The sequence below is a fragment of the Heteronotia binoei genome, chromosome 3 (assembly GCF_032191835.1).
Source record: "Heteronotia binoei isolate CCM8104 ecotype False Entrance Well chromosome 3, APGP_CSIRO_Hbin_v1, whole genome shotgun sequence".
Lineage (NCBI taxonomy): Eukaryota > Metazoa > Chordata > Lepidosauria > Squamata > Gekkonidae > Heteronotia > Heteronotia binoei.
In genome coordinates this window covers 54,949,798-54,972,684 of record NC_083225.1, presented here as the reverse complement: position 1 = coordinate 54,972,684, position 22,887 = coordinate 54,949,798, and the positions used below count along the sequence as shown (strand labels likewise).

General features: G+C 52.2%; 1 protein-coding gene across 1 annotated transcript; it reads right to left on the bottom strand.

The window, feature by feature from the left end:
- Nucleotides 1-5,241: 5,241 nt before the first annotated feature.
- On the bottom strand, nt 5,242-22,450 carry LOC132568916 (lysozyme g-like). The gene is made up of 5 exons (XM_060235098.1): nt 22,368-22,450; nt 12,558-12,647; nt 6,370-6,566; nt 5,765-5,903; nt 5,242-5,392 (listed from the first exon to the last, which is right to left on the bottom strand). Exons 1-5 carry the CDS (start codon nt 22,435-22,437, stop codon nt 5,256-5,258), a joined length of 633 nt encoding a protein of 210 aa, XP_060091081.1. The 5' UTR covers nt 22,438-22,450; the 3' UTR covers nt 5,242-5,255.
- Nucleotides 22,451-22,887: the final 437 nt, after the last annotated feature.

Sequence of the window (22,887 nt, the reverse complement as noted above, 5' to 3'; positions counted from 1 at the left end):
GTAGCTCTGCTGTGTGGTTGAGAGAGCCTGGCATCCCCTTCTTCCTCCCCAAGGGAGGAGTCTCAGCCAATGCCTTTTTAGGATCTGGCCCCCCTCCGACGAGACCTCGTAGGAGCGGGATCCGGTGACCCGCAGCACCCAGGCGGCTAACCACTCCGGCCCGCTTGCAAAGTTCTTTGCATATACCGGATCCCCTGGAAAGAATCCCCTAATGGCTTCCCTGGTTTCGGGGGAACTACGGAGGTCCGTAGCCCAGTCAGGATGCAACCTGTCTAGCCTTGTGATTAACTTCCTCCCCAATAGTAACTCGGCAGGGCTTAACCCGGTGACGGGGTTGGGGGTGATTCTGTTATCAAATAGGAAGGCTGCCAGGCAGTGATCCCAATCTCCCTGTACAATACAACCCAGGGCCTCTTTAGTGGTGCGCATCATGCGCTCTGCTTGGCCGTTGGTGGCTGGATGGAAAGGGGCGGACCGAATGTGCTGGATGAGGTACCGATTCAAGAACTTCTGGAATTCCCGGGAGGTGAAAGTATTCCCATTGTCCATGACGAGGGCCTTGGAAATCCCATGAGGGAAAAAAAACCCTTCACAAGGCCTGAAAAGCAGCGGCCTGCTTCTTTTCCTAGACCTACGGGGCGTTTTGATCGAGGAGCCTATGAAGGGGTTCTGCGATGGCTGCTTTGTGGGGCAAAAATGAATGATAAAAATTTAATAATCCCAAGAAACTTTGTAACTCTATCTTGCACTTGGGGGCCGGGGCGTGGACAGTAGCCCTGGTCTTGTCAGCCGTCGGGTGGATTCTTGCGGCATCTACTGCAAACCCCAAGAACTCTACCCTCAACACCCCAAGGGAACACTTCTCCCACTTTACTTTAAGTCCCGCCACCTAGAAACCGCGGAATACCTCACGCAGACGGCTACTGAACTCCTCAGCGTCCGGGGCAGCGATCAAAATGTCATCAAAAAATGGTTGCACTCCGGGGATCCCTTTGAGAAGAGCATCCATTATGCTCTGAAAAATCCCTGGAGCCACACTAACCCCAAATTGCAACCGCCGCACCCGAAAAGTTCCCCTGTGAGTCACAATGGTCTGCGTTTCTGCTGTCTCGGCGTCCACCGGGAGTTGCTGGTACGCCTGGCCAAGTCCAACACACACACACACACCGCATTCCCGGGCCCGACCCCCTCGCATTCCCGGGCATGGGGAGGGGATGTGGGCAGATCCAGGGTCCACAGAGTGAGGGAAGCAGTTAGGGCCGATCATCTGCGTGGGGATGCCCTCCGCAGGTTCTCCACCATGTTGGCCGCTAGTGTCACGATGTGGCTACCTGCAGAACGGGACACGGGTCACATGCTGGCATGATTGGCCAGTTGCGGTCACACCATGCCTCACACTCAGTATTGCACCTTGAGGGGACTCAGGCCGCTCATCATCTGTGGACAGACGGAGGTCTGCTATGGCAGCATCCATGACCTCCTCACTCGATGTGTCCTCCCCCAAATTTGACACCTCCTGAAGGTAGTCCAGACGATCTGAGGGCGGCGGGGGGTGCTGGACCTGGTGTCCTCCTATCTTGCAGGTGCTGGGCGGCCAGCTTCAGTCCTCGGCTGCCTTGCTAGAGCAGGCTTCCGCCTCCAAGTCCACTGTGGAGCTCGTGGCAGCCTGCGATGATTCCTGGGAGTCACTGGGGGGGGGGGGCAAAGGCATCGCTGTCAGTATCTGGCAGTCTCTTGGTGGTGAGGGTGGAGGGGAAGGAGACAACCTACCGTGGATCACCTCAATGCCACGGCCAGCTACAGCCACCGGACGGATGAGGGGTCCCATCATTGCCTCAGAGCCGGTCAGGGCCCGGGCCACTGCCTCCTCATAGGTTGATCCCTCAGCAATGAGACGCCAGACCTGCTTCTTGGCAGGGCCGAGGGAGTCATTACAATGCTTCAGGGTGGATTGCTCTGTGTGTAGGACCTGGCTCACAGCGGACACTCGCTCCACCGCCATGCGGCAGAAACCCCGCCGATGTGAGTTCGCCCCACCGGCTCTCATGGCAGCAAGCACCACTGCGGCGTTCTTGACCACCAAGCCAAACAGGTGTGCCTTCTCTGCCTCAGTCCAGTTAAGTTGGCGGTGACGCTCGGCAGAGGCCAATCTGTCTGCTGCCATTCCTCCCACGGGCAGTGGAATGCGGGGGCTGCTGGCTGCAGCTGGCTGATAGTGGTCAACCCACCCAGCTTTCCCATGGGACACCAGCAGGGCATCTGCCGGCCTCGGCGGCCCGCAGCTGCCACTCGTGCAGGGCCCCTCACAGCTCCATCTGCAGCTTGAAGACATGGTGGTGAGGCTTGCGGAGGCGGCATGGTCACCGCAGCCCACGCCACAGTGCACAAACCATGGGGGACCGTGCTGGGTGGTGCGCCCTCATCCCGCCGCCAGAGCCCCCCCGGGTGCGGCCGCTGCACATCCTCCCTGCTATGTGTGGGTTGTGCGTTGGCGGCGGAGGTGCCGTTGGGTGCGCAGGAACCGGGAGAGTTTGAGCACTTTGCACTTTGCGTCTCGAGGATTTAGCCTGGACCGCGCTACCATCCAGGACCTGTGCAAGCAGCTCAGGGCGAGCCTCTGCAGCCAGGTGACCGGCCCCCACCCTATCTCTGTCCTTCAGTGGGTCCTCATCTTCCTGGCAACCGGCTCCTTCCAGGGTGTGGTGGTCGAGGTCCTGGAGGTCTCCCAGTCGTCGGCCAGCCACTGCCTCCACTCCTTCCTGGATGCCATGCTTCAGCGCCTCCAGCAGCATGTGCGGTTCCCAACAGGTGAGAAGGAGCTACAGGCTGCCAGAGCTGTCTTTGTGGCAGTTGCGGGGATCCCCAATGTTGTGGGGGCCGTGGACTGCACACATGTTGCCCTGGTGGCCCCATGGGAGGATCGCATGGTGTACCAGAACAGGCACCACTTCTACAGCCTCAACGTGCAGGCATCCTGAGATCACCAGGGATTCTTCACATATCTGGTGACGAAGTTCCCTGGGAGTGTGCACGACGCCCAGATCTTCACGTTCTCAGGCTTCAATCACCTCCTGGCAACCTGGCCGGATGGGCGGGGGTGATTGCTAGGTAAAGCCACCAGGTGGCGGCTTGGGGCACCCCCTCCATCCTGTGTCCTCAGCTTCCTCTTCCACAGGGGACTGCGGGTACCCGTTGCTGCCCTACCTGTTGACGCTGTACCCGGAGGAAGAGTCCAAGAACCAGGCAGCATACAACCAGGCACACAGGGCTACTCGCATTGTCATTGAGAGTGCCTTCGGCCAGCTGAAAATGAGGTTCTGCTGCCTGCACCACACAGGTGGACGATGCAGCATGCAGCCCCAGCCTGCGGCCAAGCTGGTCGCTGTGTGCATCATGCTACACAACATCGCCACCCATCAATGCCTACTGGCCCCCCAGGACCTCCTCCTCCCAGACCCCGGGTCGTCGATGGGGGAGGATGAGGAGGCGAGGGCATGGGCTGCTGCCCAGCAGGACGTTGAGGGTCACTTGCATCGGGAGCGTGTGCGAGCTCTCATATGGGCCAGTCAGTGTACAGGCAGGGCTCCCAGGGATGAGAGCATGCCGTGAGTGCTGCCGCTCACACACCCAGGGCCACCGGTGGGATACCGCATGCTCCCATGTATGCTAATGCCTCTGGGGCACCTCAATCTATTATTAAACCAGTATTGTCGGGACCACTCTCGGGATCCCTTCAAAAATTCATGCACTTGTTGGAAAAGGCATGGGGAAGACGACAAAATGGTAGGCAGAGCTGAAGTCCTGGGGGGAGACACAAAAAGAAAAACACAATGGAAAACACATTAGGAGAGAACCTGGGAACCCCTGTGCAATGCTGGGCGCACCTTGGCAGGGTTCCCGCATGCCATGGCCATGGGACTGTCAGCCAGGGCACCACAGCAGACATTCGGTGAGGTGTGAGTGGCACCAGCGGCATGGACGGCCAGGGCTGGTCTTGGGGGCTGGAGGCTGCGGGGACCCCTAGTCGGTCTTACCCGTCCATGCGGGGGGCTCTGAAAGCAAGATCTGTTAGGATTGCAAAGCAAAAGTGGTTAAACAGGCAGCAGAAACTTTGATCACCTCCCCCAAAGTCCAGCTGCTCAAACTTCACAAACATCCTTCTCTGTGCCATTCCCTCCACCAAGTGTACCCCTCCTCATGCCAAGTCCGCACGGCATGGCCCTCCAGAGCAGAGTGCCGTGCCGTACGCCCTGCCCTCCCTGGGGAGTTGTGCAGGGCACGAGCTGAAACCTTTGTAGGAAGGGGGGCACTGATTGGGTGTGGGAGGGGGGCCTTGGTCAGCCTGGCATGGCAGGGAATTGGTGGGGCGATAATACGACTCCCAAAAGGGTTCGTGCACTGCTGCAGCTGCGCCGCCAGTGTGTGCTTTGGGCTTCCACTAGTGCCTATGGGGCATGGCAGCATTTTCTGTGGCGCAGGTTTGATCCTGGGGGGGGGGCGTTCCCGCACTGAAAGGTCTCTGGGTCCCGACCAACAGCGGCCATGCCCCTTGGCCGGCCCCCTCCTGTGCCGGAGTGGCAGCCGGAGAGTGGTGCATGCCCCGTTTCCGCTGGTGTAGAGGAGGATACGCCAGCTTATGTCTCCGTATCGCCGGCGTAGTGGTAAGTCCGCTTCCACTATGCTTTCTGCCCCCCCCCCTTAGGATTGTGCTGTAAATCACATAGTCCAATCTTAAGAAGCTATGTAGGACTCTTAGCAAGTGTCCAGTGTATAGTCCATCTTTAGTAATCTCCTGTGCCACCAGAGGGACCAGGAGACTCCTGGCAGATCCCAGAACGTAGTGTCAGGATTCACTTATAACTTTTTGGATTCCCTTATAACATTTTGGATTCACTTATAACATTTTGTGAGAGTGGTTCAGGCTATTTGCTCAATGGAAGAAAAACCAGAATCTGAACAAATAAGTAATGCTGATCAATAAAACATACAAACCTTAAAGTAAAATTTGAACTAATTTATTTGAGGTGGTTCATTAGTATCTGCATCACTTTTAAAACCTCTAAGTAAATGTGTTTAAATTTCCATAACCGCCAGCCATTAAAGCATTAAGATTAATATGATCCTACTGCAAGACAGATGCTTTCTACATTTTCTGTTAAAGCTTTAACAACTAAGGAAAAGAAAGGGTATACTATGGATAGATGTAATTCTTGTAAATTATTTCTTTAAAATGGCCAAACAGGAGATTAAAATTATTATGGGTATCCGTTTTCATTGTAAAACTGGGCTCTTCCAGTAACATCATTGGCATAATCATTCCCTGTTGTGCCAATATCCATTCTGTCATAAGTTTGAACATTACGAATTCCTGCATTGTAGGCTGAAATTCCACCTAGAATTAATGTAGAACAACAGAAAATCATATTGAAAGCATTCTTTAATATGCATGTCATATCTGTTAAAAATATTAATCTGAATTGGCATTTCTGAAAGTTAAACATTACAACCTAGATCTAGAAGACCCATTTGTAAAGGCAATGTTTAGTACTAGATGTTGGATTCAACAGATGTAGCAGATTCCACTCATGGAATGAAACCAGCCCATATTCTATTTCCTGCTGCAGCCCTAGGCACAATCCGCCAAACTGGAGGAATTTCAGGACCATCTAAGAGGTGGCCTAGGGGCTACTGGTGGGAAGGGAAAGTAAGCAAGGGAGACAGACCCCAATTTGTACAAAATATTTTGGAGTTGGTAGTTTCATACCTTTGAGCTGCTGTGCTTTGGTCCACCGTGGAAAATTTTTAGCAACGCCGTTTATCATGCCACAGAGAATTTGGGTAGCTTGATTAATATGAGCCTCACTATCCCATGTGCCAGTTAATCTATGGTATCTTTTATCAACCTAGAGGAAACATTACAGGATTTCACTAACTCTGCAAAGATTATTATTTTATACGGTGCCATCAATATACTTGCATTTTATAAAGTGATAAGAAGAAAAATACAAGTGCCTGCCTAGAGAAGTTTACAAAGATGAAGGAGGACAGAGCAAAGCAAGGTAATAACTGAGGAATGTGATCAACTGCATCTATGTGAAGGTATGTCAAAGTGGGCAGCCATGTTGTTTCAAAGCAACAGAACAGAGAGTCCAGTAGCACCTTTAAGACCAACAACATTATATTCAAGGTATAAGCTTTCATGTGTTACACACAAATGCTTATACCTTGAATAAAACTTTGTTGGTCTTAAAGGTGTTACTGGACTCTAACTTTATTCTGCATTTACATGAAGCCAGAGTATAGTATCATTATTTGGATCAGTAGTGGGCCTCACAGTCTGTGTGTTCACATAAAATATATACACTTTACCTGCATCAAGCCAAATCCGTTTCCACCGTCACCCCAGCCATTCCTCAGGACAGTTCCGGCATGAGATTCTCGAGAGATTATACCCGCAATCACAGCTGCCTCAATGCCTGTTTTTCTACTGACGGCTAAAATCTTTGCTTTATATTTGTTCATATTCGTTAGGTCTTTCTTTGCAATGATGGCTGAAGCTTGAACTCCTTATGCAAAATGAAAATAGCATTTTAAACATTTGTTTCAAGTAGATAAAAAGTACATTTAAATAGCATAAGCTCAAATAACACTGCAAGTGTAAGTCAAACTTTAGGTGAGATATTCCCCCCCAAATTAATGCCCCCAAATTATGAGAGTCCATTCCAGTCAAAAGACGGGTAGTACTGTTGGGCTTGGATGAATAACGTAAAGGAAAATCAACAGTGGGAGTACATGTGGAAATCTTTTGTACAGTGGCTCTCTTATGCTGTGTTAGGGGTGCGTACATAACAAAGCACACAAAAGGTAAGATGATTAGTCTGCAAAAGAAGAAAAATCATCCTATGGTAGTGTTACCTCAAAACGGCCACCAAAGGGCTGGGCTATACATTACTTTGGTAGTGTAAAATAGCCCCACATGACTCGACACCTGTAAAGTACTGGGGTTGGTGCAGTAAGAGACCAGAGTCGGAGAGTGATTTCAGCAAGCTTTACTTCAGGAACACAAACACAGACTGAGCTGTATTCAAACCTCCCGCTCCTTTATACAATTCTTGCCCCCTTCTGATTGGACCTTAACTATGTACATGGATTGGCTATTTACAGAGGCCTAAGGGCCTATCAGGGTACAGTATGAGCCTAGATGTTGATTGGCTACTTATGTTTCAATCCTTCCCCTGATTGGGCACGCTTAGGCCTTCTCTGGAACCCTGGTGTGGAGTACAAGCTTGGCTTGTTCAACTTCCCTTCAAAAGTAACAGTTCCCTCCAAAAGTAACAGTTCTCCATTTGAACCTAGGACAAAACACCCCTCCCCCCATAGTTCCAGCTATCAGGTGACATAGTCCTGGAGATATGCCGGAGGGCGGCGGTCTCGTGTCGAGCGTCGGAGCTCCGAGGGGACTGGGCGTTCCAACTCGGTTGGTGGTTCCGCGACTGCAGAGCTGGAGACATCTGGGACGGCGGCCCCGGGAGACCTGGGTTCAGCTGCGCGGTCGGGGGTCTCCTCCTGCTGGGCCGAAGCGGGCTCTACGGAACCCTGTTCTGTGTCAGGCTCACGGGGACTTACGTTGTCCGGATCTGGAGCCTCTGACCTTGGCTCCCTGGCAGGCAGGCGACCACGGAGTTGGTCGATGTGTCGCCTCAGGAGATGTCCACCCTCCAAGGTCACTGCATAGGAGACCGGTCCGGTGACGTGGTCCACCTTTCCAGGGAGCCAGGCGGGGCCAGTGGTGGCATAGTTCCATGCCCACACTGTCTCACCTGGGTAGAACCCTCTGGGGGCTTTAAGGTGTTCCGGCGCCGGTCGCCTGTCTGGGGCTCGGTCAGGGTGCAGCTTGTCCAGCAGGGTGGTGATGCGGCGGCCCATGAGGAGTTCGGCTGGACTGCGACCTGTGGAGGCGGTGGGTGTGGTCCGGTAGGCCATTAGGAAACACGACAAGTCTTTTGGCCAGTCTGAGGGGCCCAGACGGTTCAAGGCCTCCTTTGCCGTGCGCACCATCCGCTCTGCCTGGCCGTTGGTGGCTGGATGAAACGGAGCAGAGCGAATGTGCCTGATGAGGTTCCTGGCTAAGAAGTCCTGGAACACTGCGGACGTGAATGCTGTGCCGTTGTCAGTGACGATGGTCTCCGGCAACCCGTGGGTTGCAAAGATGGCCCTCAGAGCTGTGATGGTCGCCTGCGATGATGGCGAGGGCACCTGGACCACCTCCAACCACTTGGAGTATGAATCCACTAGTATGAGTAGAGTCCACCCATGGAAGGGGCCAGCAAAGTCCATATGCAGTCTTGACCAGGGGGTTTTGGTGGATTCCCATGGTTGCACTGGGCCACGTGGGGGGTCAGGCCTTGACACCTGGCATGTCGGGCACCTTTAAACCGAAGCCTCAATTTCTGCATCGAGGCCGGGCCACCAGACATAGCTCCGTGCGAGAGCCTTCATGCGGACTATGCCCGTGTGTGCCTCGTGCAGGGCTCTAAGCACTTGGTCTTGCAAGGGTTTGGGGATGACGACTCTGTTGCCCCATAGGAGGCAGCCTTTGTGGGTGGATAGTTTGTCTTTCCGGGCTGCAAACGGTGTAAATTCCGGCCCAGTCGAGCCCTTGGGCCACCCCCTCCCCACCCAGTCCAAGACACGGGAGAGGACTGGATCACGAGCGGAGCGGGCAGCAACGTCATGGGCGAGCAATGGCCTGTCCGGAAGCATGTCCATCAGTAGGATCTGATGAGCCGGGGCTGGATCGGGATCTACATCAGGCAAGGGCAAGCGGCTCAGGGCGTCAGCATGGCCCATTGCCTTGCCCGGGCGATGCACTAGGGTGTAAGTGTAGCTGGCTAGAAAAATGGACCAACGGAGGACCCGTGGGGACAACACCTGAGGGGTCTGCCGGTCTGATGCAAAGAGGCCCAAGAGGGGTTTGTGGAGCGTATAGAGGGTAAAGGGCCGGCCATAGATGTAATCATGACATTTTTTGATGCCGGCCACAACTGCCAACCCTTCTTTGTCGATTTGGGCGTAGTTCCGCTCCGCCGACGAGAGGGTCCGCGAGTAGTACGCGATAGGGACTTCGGTCCCATCAGGGAGTCGGTGGCCCAGAACTGCCCCCACGCCATAAGGGGATGCGTCGCATGCAAGGACCAAGGGCAGGGTCTCGTCGAAATGGGCAAGGACGGAGTTGGACATCAGGAGGCCCTTGATATCCTGGAAGGCTTTAGCGTGCTGCCGGCCCCACGCCCAGGGTCGGTTCTTGTCTAGAAGCCGGTGCAGAGGTTCGGCCACCGCTGCCTTGTGGGGGAGAAAAGCATGATAAAAGTTTAGGAGGCCGAGGAAGGCCTGGAGTTCTTGCTTGTTGGTGGGCGCTGGAGCATCTCTGATGGCACGCAGCTTGGCGTCGGAGCGGTGGACCCCCTGGGCATCGATGGAGAACCCCAGGAATTCCACCCGATCCACGCCCAGGAGGCACTTCTCCCGTTTGACCTTGAGGCCGGCTGTTTCAAAACGTTGTAGGACTCCTCTAAGGCGGGCGGTGAATTCTTCAGGCGAGGCTGCCGCGATCAGCACATCATCGAAGAATGGAGTGACTCCGGGAAGTCCTTTTAAAAGAGAGTCCATGAGTTCCTGGAACAACCCCGGAGCCATACTCACGCCAAATTGCAACCGCTTTACTCTAAAGGCCCCCCGGTGGGTCACAATTGTTTGGGCGTTGGCCGTGGCCTCATCCACCGGCAGCTGTTGGTAAGCTTGGGCCAAGTCCAACTTGCCAAAAAATTTTGCGCCGGCTAGGGTGGCTAAAACGTGGCTGACGATGGGCACAGGGTATGCGTGGGCCTGAAGAGCCTTGTTGAGGGTGCACTTATAGTCTGCACAAATCCGCACTTCCCCACTGGGCTTGACTGGAGTCACGATGGGAGTTTCCCAGGTTGCGTGGGTGACAGGCTCTAGTATTCCCTGTGCAATCAGTTTATCCAGTTCCTCCTCAATTTTAGGCTTGAGCGCGAATGGAACTCGCCACGCTTTAAGCCTAATAGGCCGCACTGTGGGGCCGAGGTGTAGTGTAACCGGGGAACCCGTGTAGCAGCCCAAGGTCCCATCGAAAACGGCCGGGAACTCTTCGCAAACCTTGTTAAAGTCCACTCCGACAGTCTTATTGACCCCCCTGATCTCTATTCCCAGGGGCTTGAACCAGTCGAGACCCAAAAGGTTTGTAAGGTGGTTCTTGACCACTAGCACTTGTAGCTGGCCCTTGAACCCCTTGTATTGGACTGGGACCGGGCCCACTCCCAAGATAGGCACCTTATTCTTCTGGAAGTCCACTAAGGTAAACCCCGGGTCCCTGAGACGAGGCCTCAGCCTGGTGGGAATTTTAAAAAATGTCTCTGCCGCTATAATAGATGATGCTGACCCAGAGTCCACCTCCATTTGGCAGGGCACCCCCCCGATCCCTACATTGACCCGGATTTTGGGGCCTGACTGGCGAGGGTAGGTACTGTACCGGGTATGGGTGGGCGTGGAGAGCGTCGGTCTCGAAGTCTGGCTGGCCTTCGGAGTGCACAGATCTTTGCGGGACGCGTGCTCGGGATTTGGATCTGCAGGCGCAGGCAATGTGGCCTTCCTTGTTGCAGAGTCGACAGGTGGCATTCCGGAATCGGCAGGTCTTCCGCTCGTGCTGGCCCCCGCAACTTGCACATGCAGGTAGTGTCCTGTGTCTCATGCCCTGTGGGACGTGGGTGGTCTTCCTTCCTGCTGAACGATAGCCGGTTTGTAGAGCTTTGTCCTCGTCTGAGTCCTCTGTAGATGGTTCAGGGTTGATCTGGTGTGCCGCAGCCTGTCTTGTCAGCCGTGGCTCTGCTGATCTGCCCTTCTCCCAGCTGGTGGCCACATCGATTGCCTTTGTTAGGTCGCACTCGGAGAGGGACAGGAGTTTCTGTACTAGTTTTTCGTCCCTCAAGCCCCATACAAACTGGTCGAGAAGGGCTTCGTTGAGGTCTGCGAAACTGCATCGGCTTGCCACCCGGCGCAGGCTTGTCAAGAACGCCATTGTGGTTTCGCCTGCCTTCTGTGTCCTTTGTCGGAAGTCCCAGTGCCGGGTGAGCTTGGTTGGCTGGGGCTGGAAATACTTCTCCAGAGCGCTGATGATGTCGTCCACCGGCGTCTCTGAGAGCTTCCTGGGTTGGAGAAGAGCCCTGGCTAAGTCCACGGTCTCCGTGCCACACGTACTGATAAGCAGAGCTCTCTGCATGGTAGTCTCTGTAATCTTCCGGAAGGTCAGGTATGACTGGAAGCCTTCGACCCATGAGTCCCACAGCTCGGGGCGATCGATGCTAAAGGGCTGCAGGAGTTTGGCTGTAGCCTCCATTCTTGGCAGCGTGTCTGGGTGGCTTGCGAGATGGGGTGTGCGCAGAGCGGAGGTGCAGACCCAGATGGCTTGGATTTAGCCACCTTTCCGTGTTCCTGGTTCTGTTGCTGGTTCTTACTGGTATCCCATCCTCATTGCCAGTGTAAAGTACTGGGGTCGACGCAGTAAGAGACCAGAGTCGGAGAGTGATTTCAGCAAGCTTTACTTCAGAAACACCAACACAGACTGAGCTCTATTCAAACCTCCCGCTCCTTTATACAATTCTTGCCCCCTTCTGATTGGACCTTAACTATGTACATGGATTGGCTATTTACAGAGGCCTAAGGGCCTATCAGGGTACAGTATGAGCCTAGATGTTGATTGACTACTTATGTTTCAATCCTTCCCCTGATTGGGCACGCTTAGGCCTTCTCTGGAACCCTGGTGTGGAGTACAAGCTTGGCTTGTTCAGCTTCCCTCCAAAAGTAACAGTTCCCTCCAAAAGTAACAGTTCTCCATTTGAACCTAAGACACAACAGATTATTAGTAGCACATGCTCGGGCAGCAACATGGATAGCTGTACCATTAATAGTAGTCCTTACGTTTCACAAAGGAAGCAATTCTGTTCTTGATACCCAATGTTGCTAAAAATTGTTGAGTTACTTCTTTTGACATTTTTTAAAAACTATATTCCCATATTTTCTCAGGTTTTTTTCTTTCCTTTGTTGGACCTAGAATGGAATAGGTATTGGCTTAAATCCTGATCTTCTTTTCTGCATAAAGAAGTTGCTTTTGTTTAAAAAGGGGGGACGTTATTTTTTGCTCCTCCAGCAGATCCACATTTTATCCAGAGTGTTGTTCCTTGGGGCCCACTGGCTCTTGAATGAACCATTTCAAGGAACACACAGGCTCCTGTGGTCATTTGGAAGAGGAAAAGTTCCCCGTCATCTGCTGCATAAACCATTCCAAACTCTATAAACAACTAGGGTCAGCCCTGACACTAGGCAAATTAGGTGATTGCCTAGGATGCTGGCCTTCCAGGGGTAACGAACTGGGCGCCCCATGTGACTCAATGACATTATGGGGGTGGGCGCCAGAAGTTAGTCTTGCTTAGGGTGCCAGATAGTCTAGGGTCGGCCCTGTAAACAATAGTGAGGAATCTTACCATGGAATTTCAGGCCTTCTGCTTTTGCAGTTCTGGGTCCAGCTCCAGTGGTTTGAACATCTCTTACCTTTCCGTAGGGGCCAGTACAACCTTCGAAGGTTAAATACAATTATTAGTAAAGTCAAATGATGATAAAGACTTCCTTAGAATGGATTGTGTTTTGTTTTACCACTGGTTGCAAACAGTGGCCCGTAGCTACAGTGGGGCACTGGGGGTCCAGGCCCCACCAATCAAACCCCGTGTAACCTTTCTGGCCCCACCAATCACTTCCCCATTTCTTGCCATTGCTCTATTCAAGAGGCCTTAACTCCTTTCTTTCTCCTCCCAGCCCCTTACCATCCAGCCTGATAAAAAGTGCAGAGGAAGGGGAAAGCTCATGCATAATTTTGTGATAATAAAAGGGATAATGAGGCATTTGTTTTTTTAGAGGCAGTCACAGGATATTTTGAGAGTTGACACCCACAGCCTAAGCCCCCTCCCCAACAAAAACATCCTGCCTTGGGCCCCATCAAATTTAAAATCCTGGCTCAGTGTTCTAATCTGGTTGTGCATACATCCCTTGTGAGCACATAAAAGGTCAACCAACAGTTGAGAAATACATCTTTCAAGGTGGCTTATTAATTTTTAGTAAAAACTATTGGGGCAGCCTCCATGAACGTATTGACTTGTGCACCAATTATCTATAAACTAGAGTATAGTTTAAGCTGCTTCTTATTTTTCAAGGGGAATAACATATGCTTACCACAGGGGAGGATTATTTCCACTGAGCTCACTGCAATCCCTGAATAGAGGGATCCAGTTGTGGATATGCATCACATCAAAAGTGTGTGTCAGTGCCCTGGCATTATCAAATATGGCCATCCCCACCCAGCACAATGGGCTAAATTTTTGTGTTTATTTTTCTTTTTCACGCTGGGAACAGGGTTGGATGGACCCACCCAGCAGGCAGATATTGATGGATTTCCCAATCAAACTGGAAATGAAGAGGCACACAGAAATCTAGTATAATTTCCGCCCACACCCCCACTCTACATCCAAACCCTGTTTAGAATCTCATGGAGAGCCAGTAAGCAGGAGGGTTGCCAATCCCCAGGTGGGGCAGGGTATACCTTCGCAAAGAACCAGCCTCAATAATAATGCAAAACTTATCTAAACTTTATGAATATAGAACAAATTTCAAAAATAAAGTGAAATTAATCTTAAATGTAGACAAAAGAACTGTTGAAACTACTGCTAAGAATTCTGAAACTTTTGCTCTCTTTGTAAATTGTATAATCAGGCTTTGTAAAGCTTGTAGAAGCTTTTGAGTGGGAAAAGGGCATCATGTACAACCCTGTTGCATTCCATATGTGCCTTGCTGCACTGAATTACTTCACTCCATTATTGTAAAAGAAGAATTGGAGCTTGGTACTCCGCTTAAGAATTGACTTCTGCCACAGCTTGGACCCTTCCTTTGGAGAACTCGGCATTTAGTTGCCATTTGTGTGACTTTGTGGTGTGGGCACGGTCAGCAGAAAGCAGGGGGAGGGGAGGGAAATGTCTGTTGGGCACCTCAATATTCCTTATGGAGATCAATTCCCATAGGGAATAATGGAGAATTGATATGCAGTTATCTGGGGCCCTGGTAAGGCTGTTTTTTTGAGGTAGAGGCACCAAATTTTCAGCATAGCATTTGGTACCTCACCTCAAAACACCCGTCAAGTTTCAAAAGGATTGGACCAGGGGGTCCAATTCTATGAGCCTCTTAAGAAGGTGCCGCTATCATTCATTATTTCCAGTGGAGAGAAGGCATTTAAAAGGTGTGCAGTCCCTTTAAATATGGTAGCCAGAACTCCCTTTGGAGTTCAATTATGCTTGTCACAACTTCTCTCCTGGCTCCACCCCTAAAGTCTCCTGACTCCACCCCCAAAGTCCCCGGATATTTTTTTAATTGGACTTGGCAACCCTAGTAAGCAGCCAAGTCAGAAGGCATGATCATTGGCCTCTTCTCCTAAGGAACACACCTTTTTGAGCCAAAGTGTAGCACACTTCAGCTGAGAGGTCAGGTGGGCACTTTCTCATCTTCACCTTCCCACTCTGGCTGGAGTGCTGTAAAGAGGCAGGCCTCTGGCAATCAAGGGACATTTAGGAGAAATACTTCCCTAAAAACTTTACCACTGAAATATCGGCTTCCATTTTTAAAAAAGTCTTAGCTTTTTTCAGTACAAAGATAAAATGGAAAATGTGCAAGCAGTTCTTGCCTTGATTGCCCGGAGAATGGAGAGGAAGCTGGAAACTGAATTAGTTCAGTCACTTGATGCCTTCCTGGCCATGTTTATTCTTACCTGCTCTGTTCCATTACACACACACACTTTGGGCAGAACTGGACTGAGATATTTACTACTTTTTTTTGTAGTGGGCTGTATGTCCCAGAAATTGGTGGGGCCATGAGAGAAGGAGCAGGAAGAGAATAATGAATGTCCAGTTTAATTCACCTGGCATCTGCTTTCAATCATTACTTGCTAACCACCCTGCTGTAACTTGCCTGTTAAAAAGAAAACATGTCCCTGAACATGTGCAGAATGCCTTCTGTTTACCAATGAATAACACTGTCAAGCTCCTCACCTCCCCTGAAAAAAAATCTGGGATATGGGCTAAAGAGGCATATAATGCTCAGCCAGGCTTAAACTCCAGAGCCTTTTACAATGGAAAATGAGTTGCTTTACTGTTGAATGTGAAAGGGTTGAGGGGGAATACTATCTAGGGAATCTTAAGTCTCATCACCTTTCATTACAGAAAAAATAGAGTTTTGAAAAGCTGTAAATAAATTTGTCCCAAGAGAACAATCAGTGCTCTGAATGTCAAGAGTCCTACTGCTCTGTACAGGTGCAGAGAGGCTTTTCCCTCACCTACATAGTAATCATACAGCAATATACCTGGCATCAAAGAATGAATAACCAGGGTGGAGAGAGATTCTGGCTGTGTTGGTCTGAAGCAACAGAATGATGTTTGAGCTCAGGAGCACCTTTAAAACCAACAAAATTTAATTCTGAGTATAAGCTTTTGTGTGCACAAGTATCTGAAGAAATATACATGCACATGAAGACTTATACCCAGAATTAAATTTTGTTGTTGGACTCAAACTTTGTTAGGTTGGAGTAAATGACTTCCATACCAATGTACTTTAGGACTGTCCCATTGTATTAATAAATATGTTAATTAATGGCTATGAGAGTTTTTTTGTAGAAAATGCCCAGCATTTTCATATTAGGTCACACCCCCTGACACCAAGCCAGCTAGAACTGCATTCCTGTGAATTCCTGCTCAAAAAAAGCCCTGATGGGTATCCCCCCTATCTATCCCTCTCCAGCTTTTCCAATATAATTTTGAATCCTACCTATGGTCACATGCCCTTCCAGATAGAAGAATGTAGCACACTACTTAAATCAGCATAGCACTCATAGTATAACTGTAGTGTATCAAGAAATGTCATGCGACCCGACGGGGGGGGCAACTGGGCAGTCCCAGGAGCCCCAGCGCCGGGAGCCTGTCCCCGCCTATCTCCAGCTGTGGCGGGAAGTTCAACGGGGCTGGATTGGCCCTACCAACCCAGTAGGCTGTACCCGGGATTGTACATAAGCGGGACCCGGCCCGCGTGTTCCCTCTCTTGCAACGTGCTCCTAATAAACCATGTTGCCCTACTCTCGTCTCCGCATCGAGTACGTTACACTGGCGACGAGGATGGGATCCTAGCCGCAGCGGCTACGACGGAGATCTGGGCAACAAGCGACTGTCGCCGCCATCATGGCCAACCAAAGCGGAATCACCGGCTACCTCGAGCCCTTCGACCCAACCAATCCAGAGGGATGGGAGTCCTACGCGGAGCGGGTCGAGTTCTACCTCCGGGCCAACAAGATCACTGACGCCGGAGCGAAGAGGGACGTTCTCATGAGCGTCTGCGGGCCTGCCACGTTCGAGATCGCCAAGGGTCTCTCGGCACCCGCCCGTCTGGCAGAGAAATCCTACGACGAGATCATCCGACTCCTCACGGGACACTTCTCACCACAGCCTTCGCGGGTGGCTCGCAGGTTCCTGTTCCACAAACGGGACCAGATCGCGGGCGAGTCCGCCGCAGACTACCTGGCGGCCCTCCGTAAACTCGCCGGGAACTGCAACCTCCCCCAACTGGAGGAAGCCCTGGCGGACAGATTCACGTGGGGCCTCCGCGACGAGAGGCTCCAGCAGAAGCTCTTCGCCAAAGAAGAGCTTACTCTCCAGGCCGCCTTCAGCGAAGCGGTGGCATGGGAACGAACCGCACGAACGTTTCCCCGGGCCAAGATGGAAGCTGCCCATCACGGAGAGCTGGACCAAGACGGCCCCGAGGAGGAGGAAGCCCATCAGCTACGCCGCCCAGCCGGGCCACCCAACAGAGCGACTCAACGCCCCCGAGCGACCGACCGACCACCAGCGTCGGAGAGAGCCCCAGCCACCAAGTGCGCCAGCTGCGGCGGCCCCCACGAGCGGAGAGACTGCCAATACCGGACCTGGGACTGCAGGAGCTGCGGAAAGACTGGCCACATTGCCAGGGCTTGCCGAGCCAAGCCCAACCGCAGGAAGCCGACCACGTACCACGAGTCCGCGGAGTCCCACGCGGTAGCCTCCACGTCCCTACAGGTACTGAACTTGCCCCACGATTCCCCCGATAAAATCAAAGTGGCGGTCCTTATAGAGGGAAACCCCTGCCAAATGGAGGTGGACTCAGGGTCCTCCATTTCCCTTATTGCGGAAGAAACCCTAAGAGAGCTGTGTCCCCGCCAGCGGCTACAACTTCGGCCGGCAGACTTCATACTCCGGGACTTCCAGAAGAACCCGGTGCAAATTGCGGGGTGGGCGCGGGTGCAAGTCGAGCGGGGGTCCTTCCACGGCCCGCTGGACATCCTGGTGGTTAAGCGCCAGCTGGCCACCCTGCTAGGTCTGGCCTGGTTCAAACCCTTGGGAATCCGCGTGGAGGGGGTGGGCCAGACCATAACGCCCCGGGGGTTCGGGGAGATTTGCAAGGAATTCCCCGAGGTATTCGATGGGTCCCTAGGGAGCTACCGGGGGCCGCCCATCTCCCTGCCCCTAGACCCCACGGTCAGACCGATTCGGCTCAAGGCCAGGAGGGTTCCGTTCGCCTTGAAACCTAAGATCGAGGCAGAGTTAGACCGCCTCACGGCACAAGGCGTCCTGGAGCCGGTGGACTACGCCACCTGGGAAACCCCCATCGTTACCCCCATCAAGCCAAACGGGGAGGTGCGGATCTGTGCCGATTATAAATGCACCATAAACAAGGCACTACAGGACAACCCCTATCCAGTGCCGGTGGTGAGCCATGTCCTGGCCGCCCTAGCGGGGGCTAGGATATTTGGGAAGCTAGACCTGGCCCAGGCCTACCAGCAGCTCCCAGTAGACAATAAGACGGCGGAGGCCCAAACGATCGTGACCCACAGGGGGGCTTTCCGGGTAAAGAGGCTTCAGTTTGGGGTTAGCGTCGCTCCGGGGATTTTCCAGAGCCTAATGGACGCTCTCCTTAAAGGGATCCCAGGAGTCCAGCCGTTTTTCGACGACGTTTTAGTCGCCGCCCCGGACCCCGATGAATTCGGCAACCGCCTTCGAGAGGTGCTCCGCCGGTTCCAGGCAGCGGGGCTCAAGGTCAAGAGAGAGAAATGCTTGCTGGGGGTTCCACGGGTAGAGTTTCTGGGGTTCGCCGTTGACGCAGCAGGAATCCACCCCACGGAAGAAAAGACCCGAGCCATCGTGCAAGCCCCGGCTCCCACTTGTAAAGCGGAGCTCCAAAGCTTCTTGGGGGTGCTCAACTTTTACCACTCCTTCCTCCCCCACAAGGCAGCCCTGGCGGAGCCCCTTCACCGGCTGCTGGACAAAAAAGCCCCTTGGGTTTGGGGCAAACGACAGGCCGCGGCGTTTCAGGCGGTCAAGGACGTCCTGGTGTCCAATGCGGTGCTCCACCATTTTGACGAGGCCCTCCCCGTCATCCTGGCCTGCGATGCGTCGCCGTATGGGGTGGGAGCAGTCCTGGGGCACCAGCTTCCGGACGGGAGGGAGGTACCGGTCGCATATTACTCCCGCACGCTCACTTCAGCCGAGCGCAACTACGCGCAGATAGATAAAGAGGCCCTGGCAATCGTGGCAGGGGTCCGAAAGTTCCACGAGTATCTATATGGGAGAAGGTTCACCATTGCCACGGACCACAAGCCCCTCTTAGGTCTACTGGCCCCAGACCGACAAACCCCCCAAATACTCTCACAGCGCGTGTTGAGGTGGAACCAATTCCTCAACTCATACACGTACACACTGGTTCATAGGGCCGGCAAGGCTATGGGACACGCGGATGCGCTTAGCCGTTTGCCGCTTCCGGAGACGGGTCCGGACCCCGCACCCGCACACCAGGTCATGACGATAGAGAGCCTCCCAGAGCCGCCCCTCCACGCAACGGAGGTGGCCAAGGCCACCCAGAAACACAAGACACTGGCACGGGTGCTCGACTGGGTGGTGAGGGGGTGGCCAGAGGGAAACATGGGGGAAGAATTCAAGCCTTACAAGGCGAGGAGGGAGGAATTAGCCGCACACAAGGGCTGCATACTTTGGGGCAGTAGGGTAGTGATTCCACCTCCGCTCCAAAAGCGTGTTCTAGAATCCCTACACGAGACTCATCCCGGCATAGTGCGAATGAAGGCTCTGGCCAGGAGCTACGTCTGGTGGCCGGGAATGGACGGGGAGATCGAGGGCTGGGTCCGCGGGTGCCAGACCTGCCAGGAATCCCGGCCCGAGCCGCCCAGCGCCCCCGTCACTAGGTGGGAGTCCACCCGGAAACCATGGTCGAGACTCCATATCGACTTTGCGGGCCCATTCCAGGGGCAGACCTTCATCATAATAGTGGACTCCTACACCAAATGGCTGGAGGTCATCCCCGTAGGGTCCACCTCGTCCACAGCCGCGATCAGAGCTCTGCGCAGGGTCCTATGCACACATGGCATCCCGGACACCATAGTCTCTGATAACGGGGCCGCCTTCACCTCAGCCGACTTCCAGGCGTTCCTGCAAAGATACCTGATCAGGCACATAAGGTCGGCTCCCTTCCATCCGGCCACCAACGGCCAGGCGGAGCGGATGGTCCGCACAACAAAGGAGGCCCTCGGCCGAATTGTACAGGGGGACTGGGACCACAGGCTGGCCGCGTTCCTCTTCGATAATCGGATCACCCCCAACCCGGTCACAGGAGTCAGCCCGGCTGAGCTCCTCATGGGACGCAAACTCATAACCCGGCTGGACCAGCTGCATCCCGACCGGGCTTCAGACACCCGCGGGAGCCCCGAAGTCCGAGACGCCGCCCGGGGCTTCTTCGCGGGCGACCCAGTTTTCGCCCGAAACTATGCAAGGGGCCCCGATTGGGTGGCGGGGCGGGTACTGAGGGTAACCGGGTCCCGCCACTACGACATATCAACGGAGGGGGGCCAGGTACTACGGCGGCACATTGATCAGTTGAGGCGCCGCACCCTTCCGGAGGCCCCCACGGACACGGACGAGGCTATATCCAGCGAGGAGCCTAACGGAGACCGCCTAGGTGACGCGATCCCAACATCCGTGATGCGGGCGCCGGAGGTACCGGAACCGACCGAAACCGAGGGATCCGCGGAACCGGACGGGCCGCCCCCGTCCACTCCAGGACCTACCGAGGCACCATCCTCGGCGGCCGCGCCGCCGCCACCGGGACCCCCCAGACGGTCCACTCGGGAGCGCCGGCCCCCCGCATACTTACAGGACTTTGTACATTAACCAGGGGGGGAGCGGTGTAGTGTATCAAGAAATGTCATGCGACCCGACGGGGGGGGCAACTGGGCAGTCCCAGGAGCCCCAGCGCCGGGAGCCTGTCCCCGCCTATCTCCAGCTGTGGCGGGAAGTTCAACGGGGCTGGATTGGCCCTACCAACCCAGTAGGCTGTACCCGGGATTGTACATAAGCGGGACCCGGCCCGCGTGTTCCCTCTCTTGCAACGTGCTCCTAATAAACCATGTTGCCCTACTCTCGTCTCCGCATCGAGTACGTTACAATAACTGTATGAAAATAACTTTTTCCTTGGAAGGTATGTATGACATTGCAGATATATGGATTCTTTGAATGTTTAGACTCATGTGTGTTTGCAACAGCCACGCTGTGTATGTACATTAGGGATGGGAGGCAATACTTGGCATGAAAAACTTAACTATATTTTATATTTAACACACATTTAGCTTACATGTTATATTTATTCTGTTAAATATCACTTCTCTTCAAAACTTCATTATTATGACTATGCAGAGATATCATATGGTACCTCCCAAGGGATATATGAAAATACAACTATTGATAAAATTAATCAAAGTGACATCATTGCATGCCTTATGCCATCACAGGTCCTCACCCATGACATCCTGGGGCCCCACACAAGAAGGCTCACGGTTAGGATAATGAGGACATAGCCCCTTCCCAATGTACTCATGCCTCTCTACCATATAAAGTTTCTGTTTGTGGACCTGTAAAGAGGAGAACTGGGGGTAGTTGCCCTCATTTGCTTGTCTTTCATGCTCTGTTTTTATTATAATTCATTTTGTGTTAAATTTTTTAACACTGTAAGCATTGGGTGCAAATATCAATTGAAATAAGGGGTGTATATATATTCTAAATAAATAAAAATATAATATGTCTGAATTATAGTCGGCTAGACAAGCTAGAAAGGTGGTATTTTTGTAGGAAGAAATGTATTCTAAATGATTCTTTAAAAAAAATCACCACATATCACTAAATGATGGAGGAAGTTTCCCTTCAATTAGTATTAATCTGGAAGAGAATACTGCACTTTCCAGATATGCATGTTATTTATTTATTTATTTACTTCATTTATAGCCTGCTTTTCTCCCCAATGGGGACCTAGTGTGGTTTACAGCATTCTCCCTTCTCTATTTTATCATTGCAACAGTTCTGTGAGGTAGGTTAGGCTGCGTGTATGTGATTAGCCCAAAGTCACCCGGCAAGCTTCCATAGTAGAATGAAAACTTAGGTGTCCTAGTCCAGATCTTAGTCTCAAACTCTAAACAATATACCATGGCAGCTGACAGAACTCCCCCCCCCCCGCCCCCGGAACTGTGTGAGGAAGGAACCTGTGAAAACCACCTTCTCACCCAGTGGTGGAAATGTATAAGAAGGGTCCATGAGAACTAAGCACTGATGCAATCCTGCCTGCCCTCCCTCTCATGATCTGCCCAAATTCACAGAATCAGCATTGCTGCCAGATGGTCATCTAGCCTCTCTTTAAAAACCTTGAGATAAGGGGAGGCCGCCACCTCCCAAGGAAGACTATTCTACTGAGGAACTGCTCTAACTGTCAGGAAGTTTTTCCTAATGCTTAGTCAAAAACTCTTTTGATTTAATTTCAACCCATTGGTTCTGGTTCAACCTTCTGGGGCAACTGAAAACAAATCCACCACACCATCCTCTATATGACAGTCCTTCAAGTACTTGAAGTTAATGATCATATCACCTCCTCTTCATGCTAAACATACCCAGTTCCTCCAACCTTTCCTCATAGGACTTGGTCTCCAGGCCCTCACCATTTCATTGCCCTCCTATTCAGTGAACTAGGATGAATAGTTTTGTTTCACAATTCCCTTTTCCCAGTTGGCTGGAACAAATAATTATACATTCAGTTTGAAATCATCAGTCTACTGCTGCTTTGTGATCACCAACAGGAGACAGAATGTTTGCTAATTTGATATGAAAGATTAATGGGAAACATACCTGGAACATTTCCTTCAGTTCTGTAAAGAAGACAGAAAAGAAACACAAGTACAAATGAAACACCTGCCATGGTTTGTTTGATGTTTCTGGTCCACTTTGCTACCGTAACTATAGAAGAAGAGACCCAAATGACCCTTTTTGTATGAGTTCCTTTCTGGTTGCCTGCTATTTGCTTACTGAAGTGATGGGCGGGCAATTTTGAAAGTTGTGCAATTCAGGGCCATAGCCAGTCTTCCATTGCAAAATCAGAGACTTCCTCATAACCAAAGGAACACATCACTTTGACGCCAAGCCACATTAATGAACATCAATTATTAGCACCAGAAATGTCCTGTTCAGGTACTGTGGTTCAGAAGCATTGTCGACTTACAATAAGCACCTTTTAAAAAGAAATATATACCTTTGTGAAAGAAAGATTTACAGATAAGTCTATGTAGGTTATACGAAAATCATCTGTAAAGGGACATTTATTATTACATCGTAAGGTACATGTGTATATAGGAAATCAAGGATGTTATTT

What these genes read in the sequence shown, in the direction of transcription:
- LOC132568916 (XM_060235098.1), bottom strand. Translation starts at nt 22,437, where the DNA reads ATGGCAGGTGTTTCATTTGTACTTGTGTTTCTTTTCTGTCTTCTTTAC. An exon ending in AGAAGGCCTGAAATTCCATG is followed by an intron (nt 6,567 to 12,557) that starts GTAAGATTCCTC and finishes ATTTTGCATAAG; the next exon opens with GAGTTCAAGCTTCAGCCATC. An exon ending in ACGGATTTGGCTTGATGCAG is followed by an intron (nt 5,904 to 6,369) that starts GTAAAGTGTATA and finishes TGTTTCCTCTAG; the next exon opens with GTTGATAAAAGATACCATAG.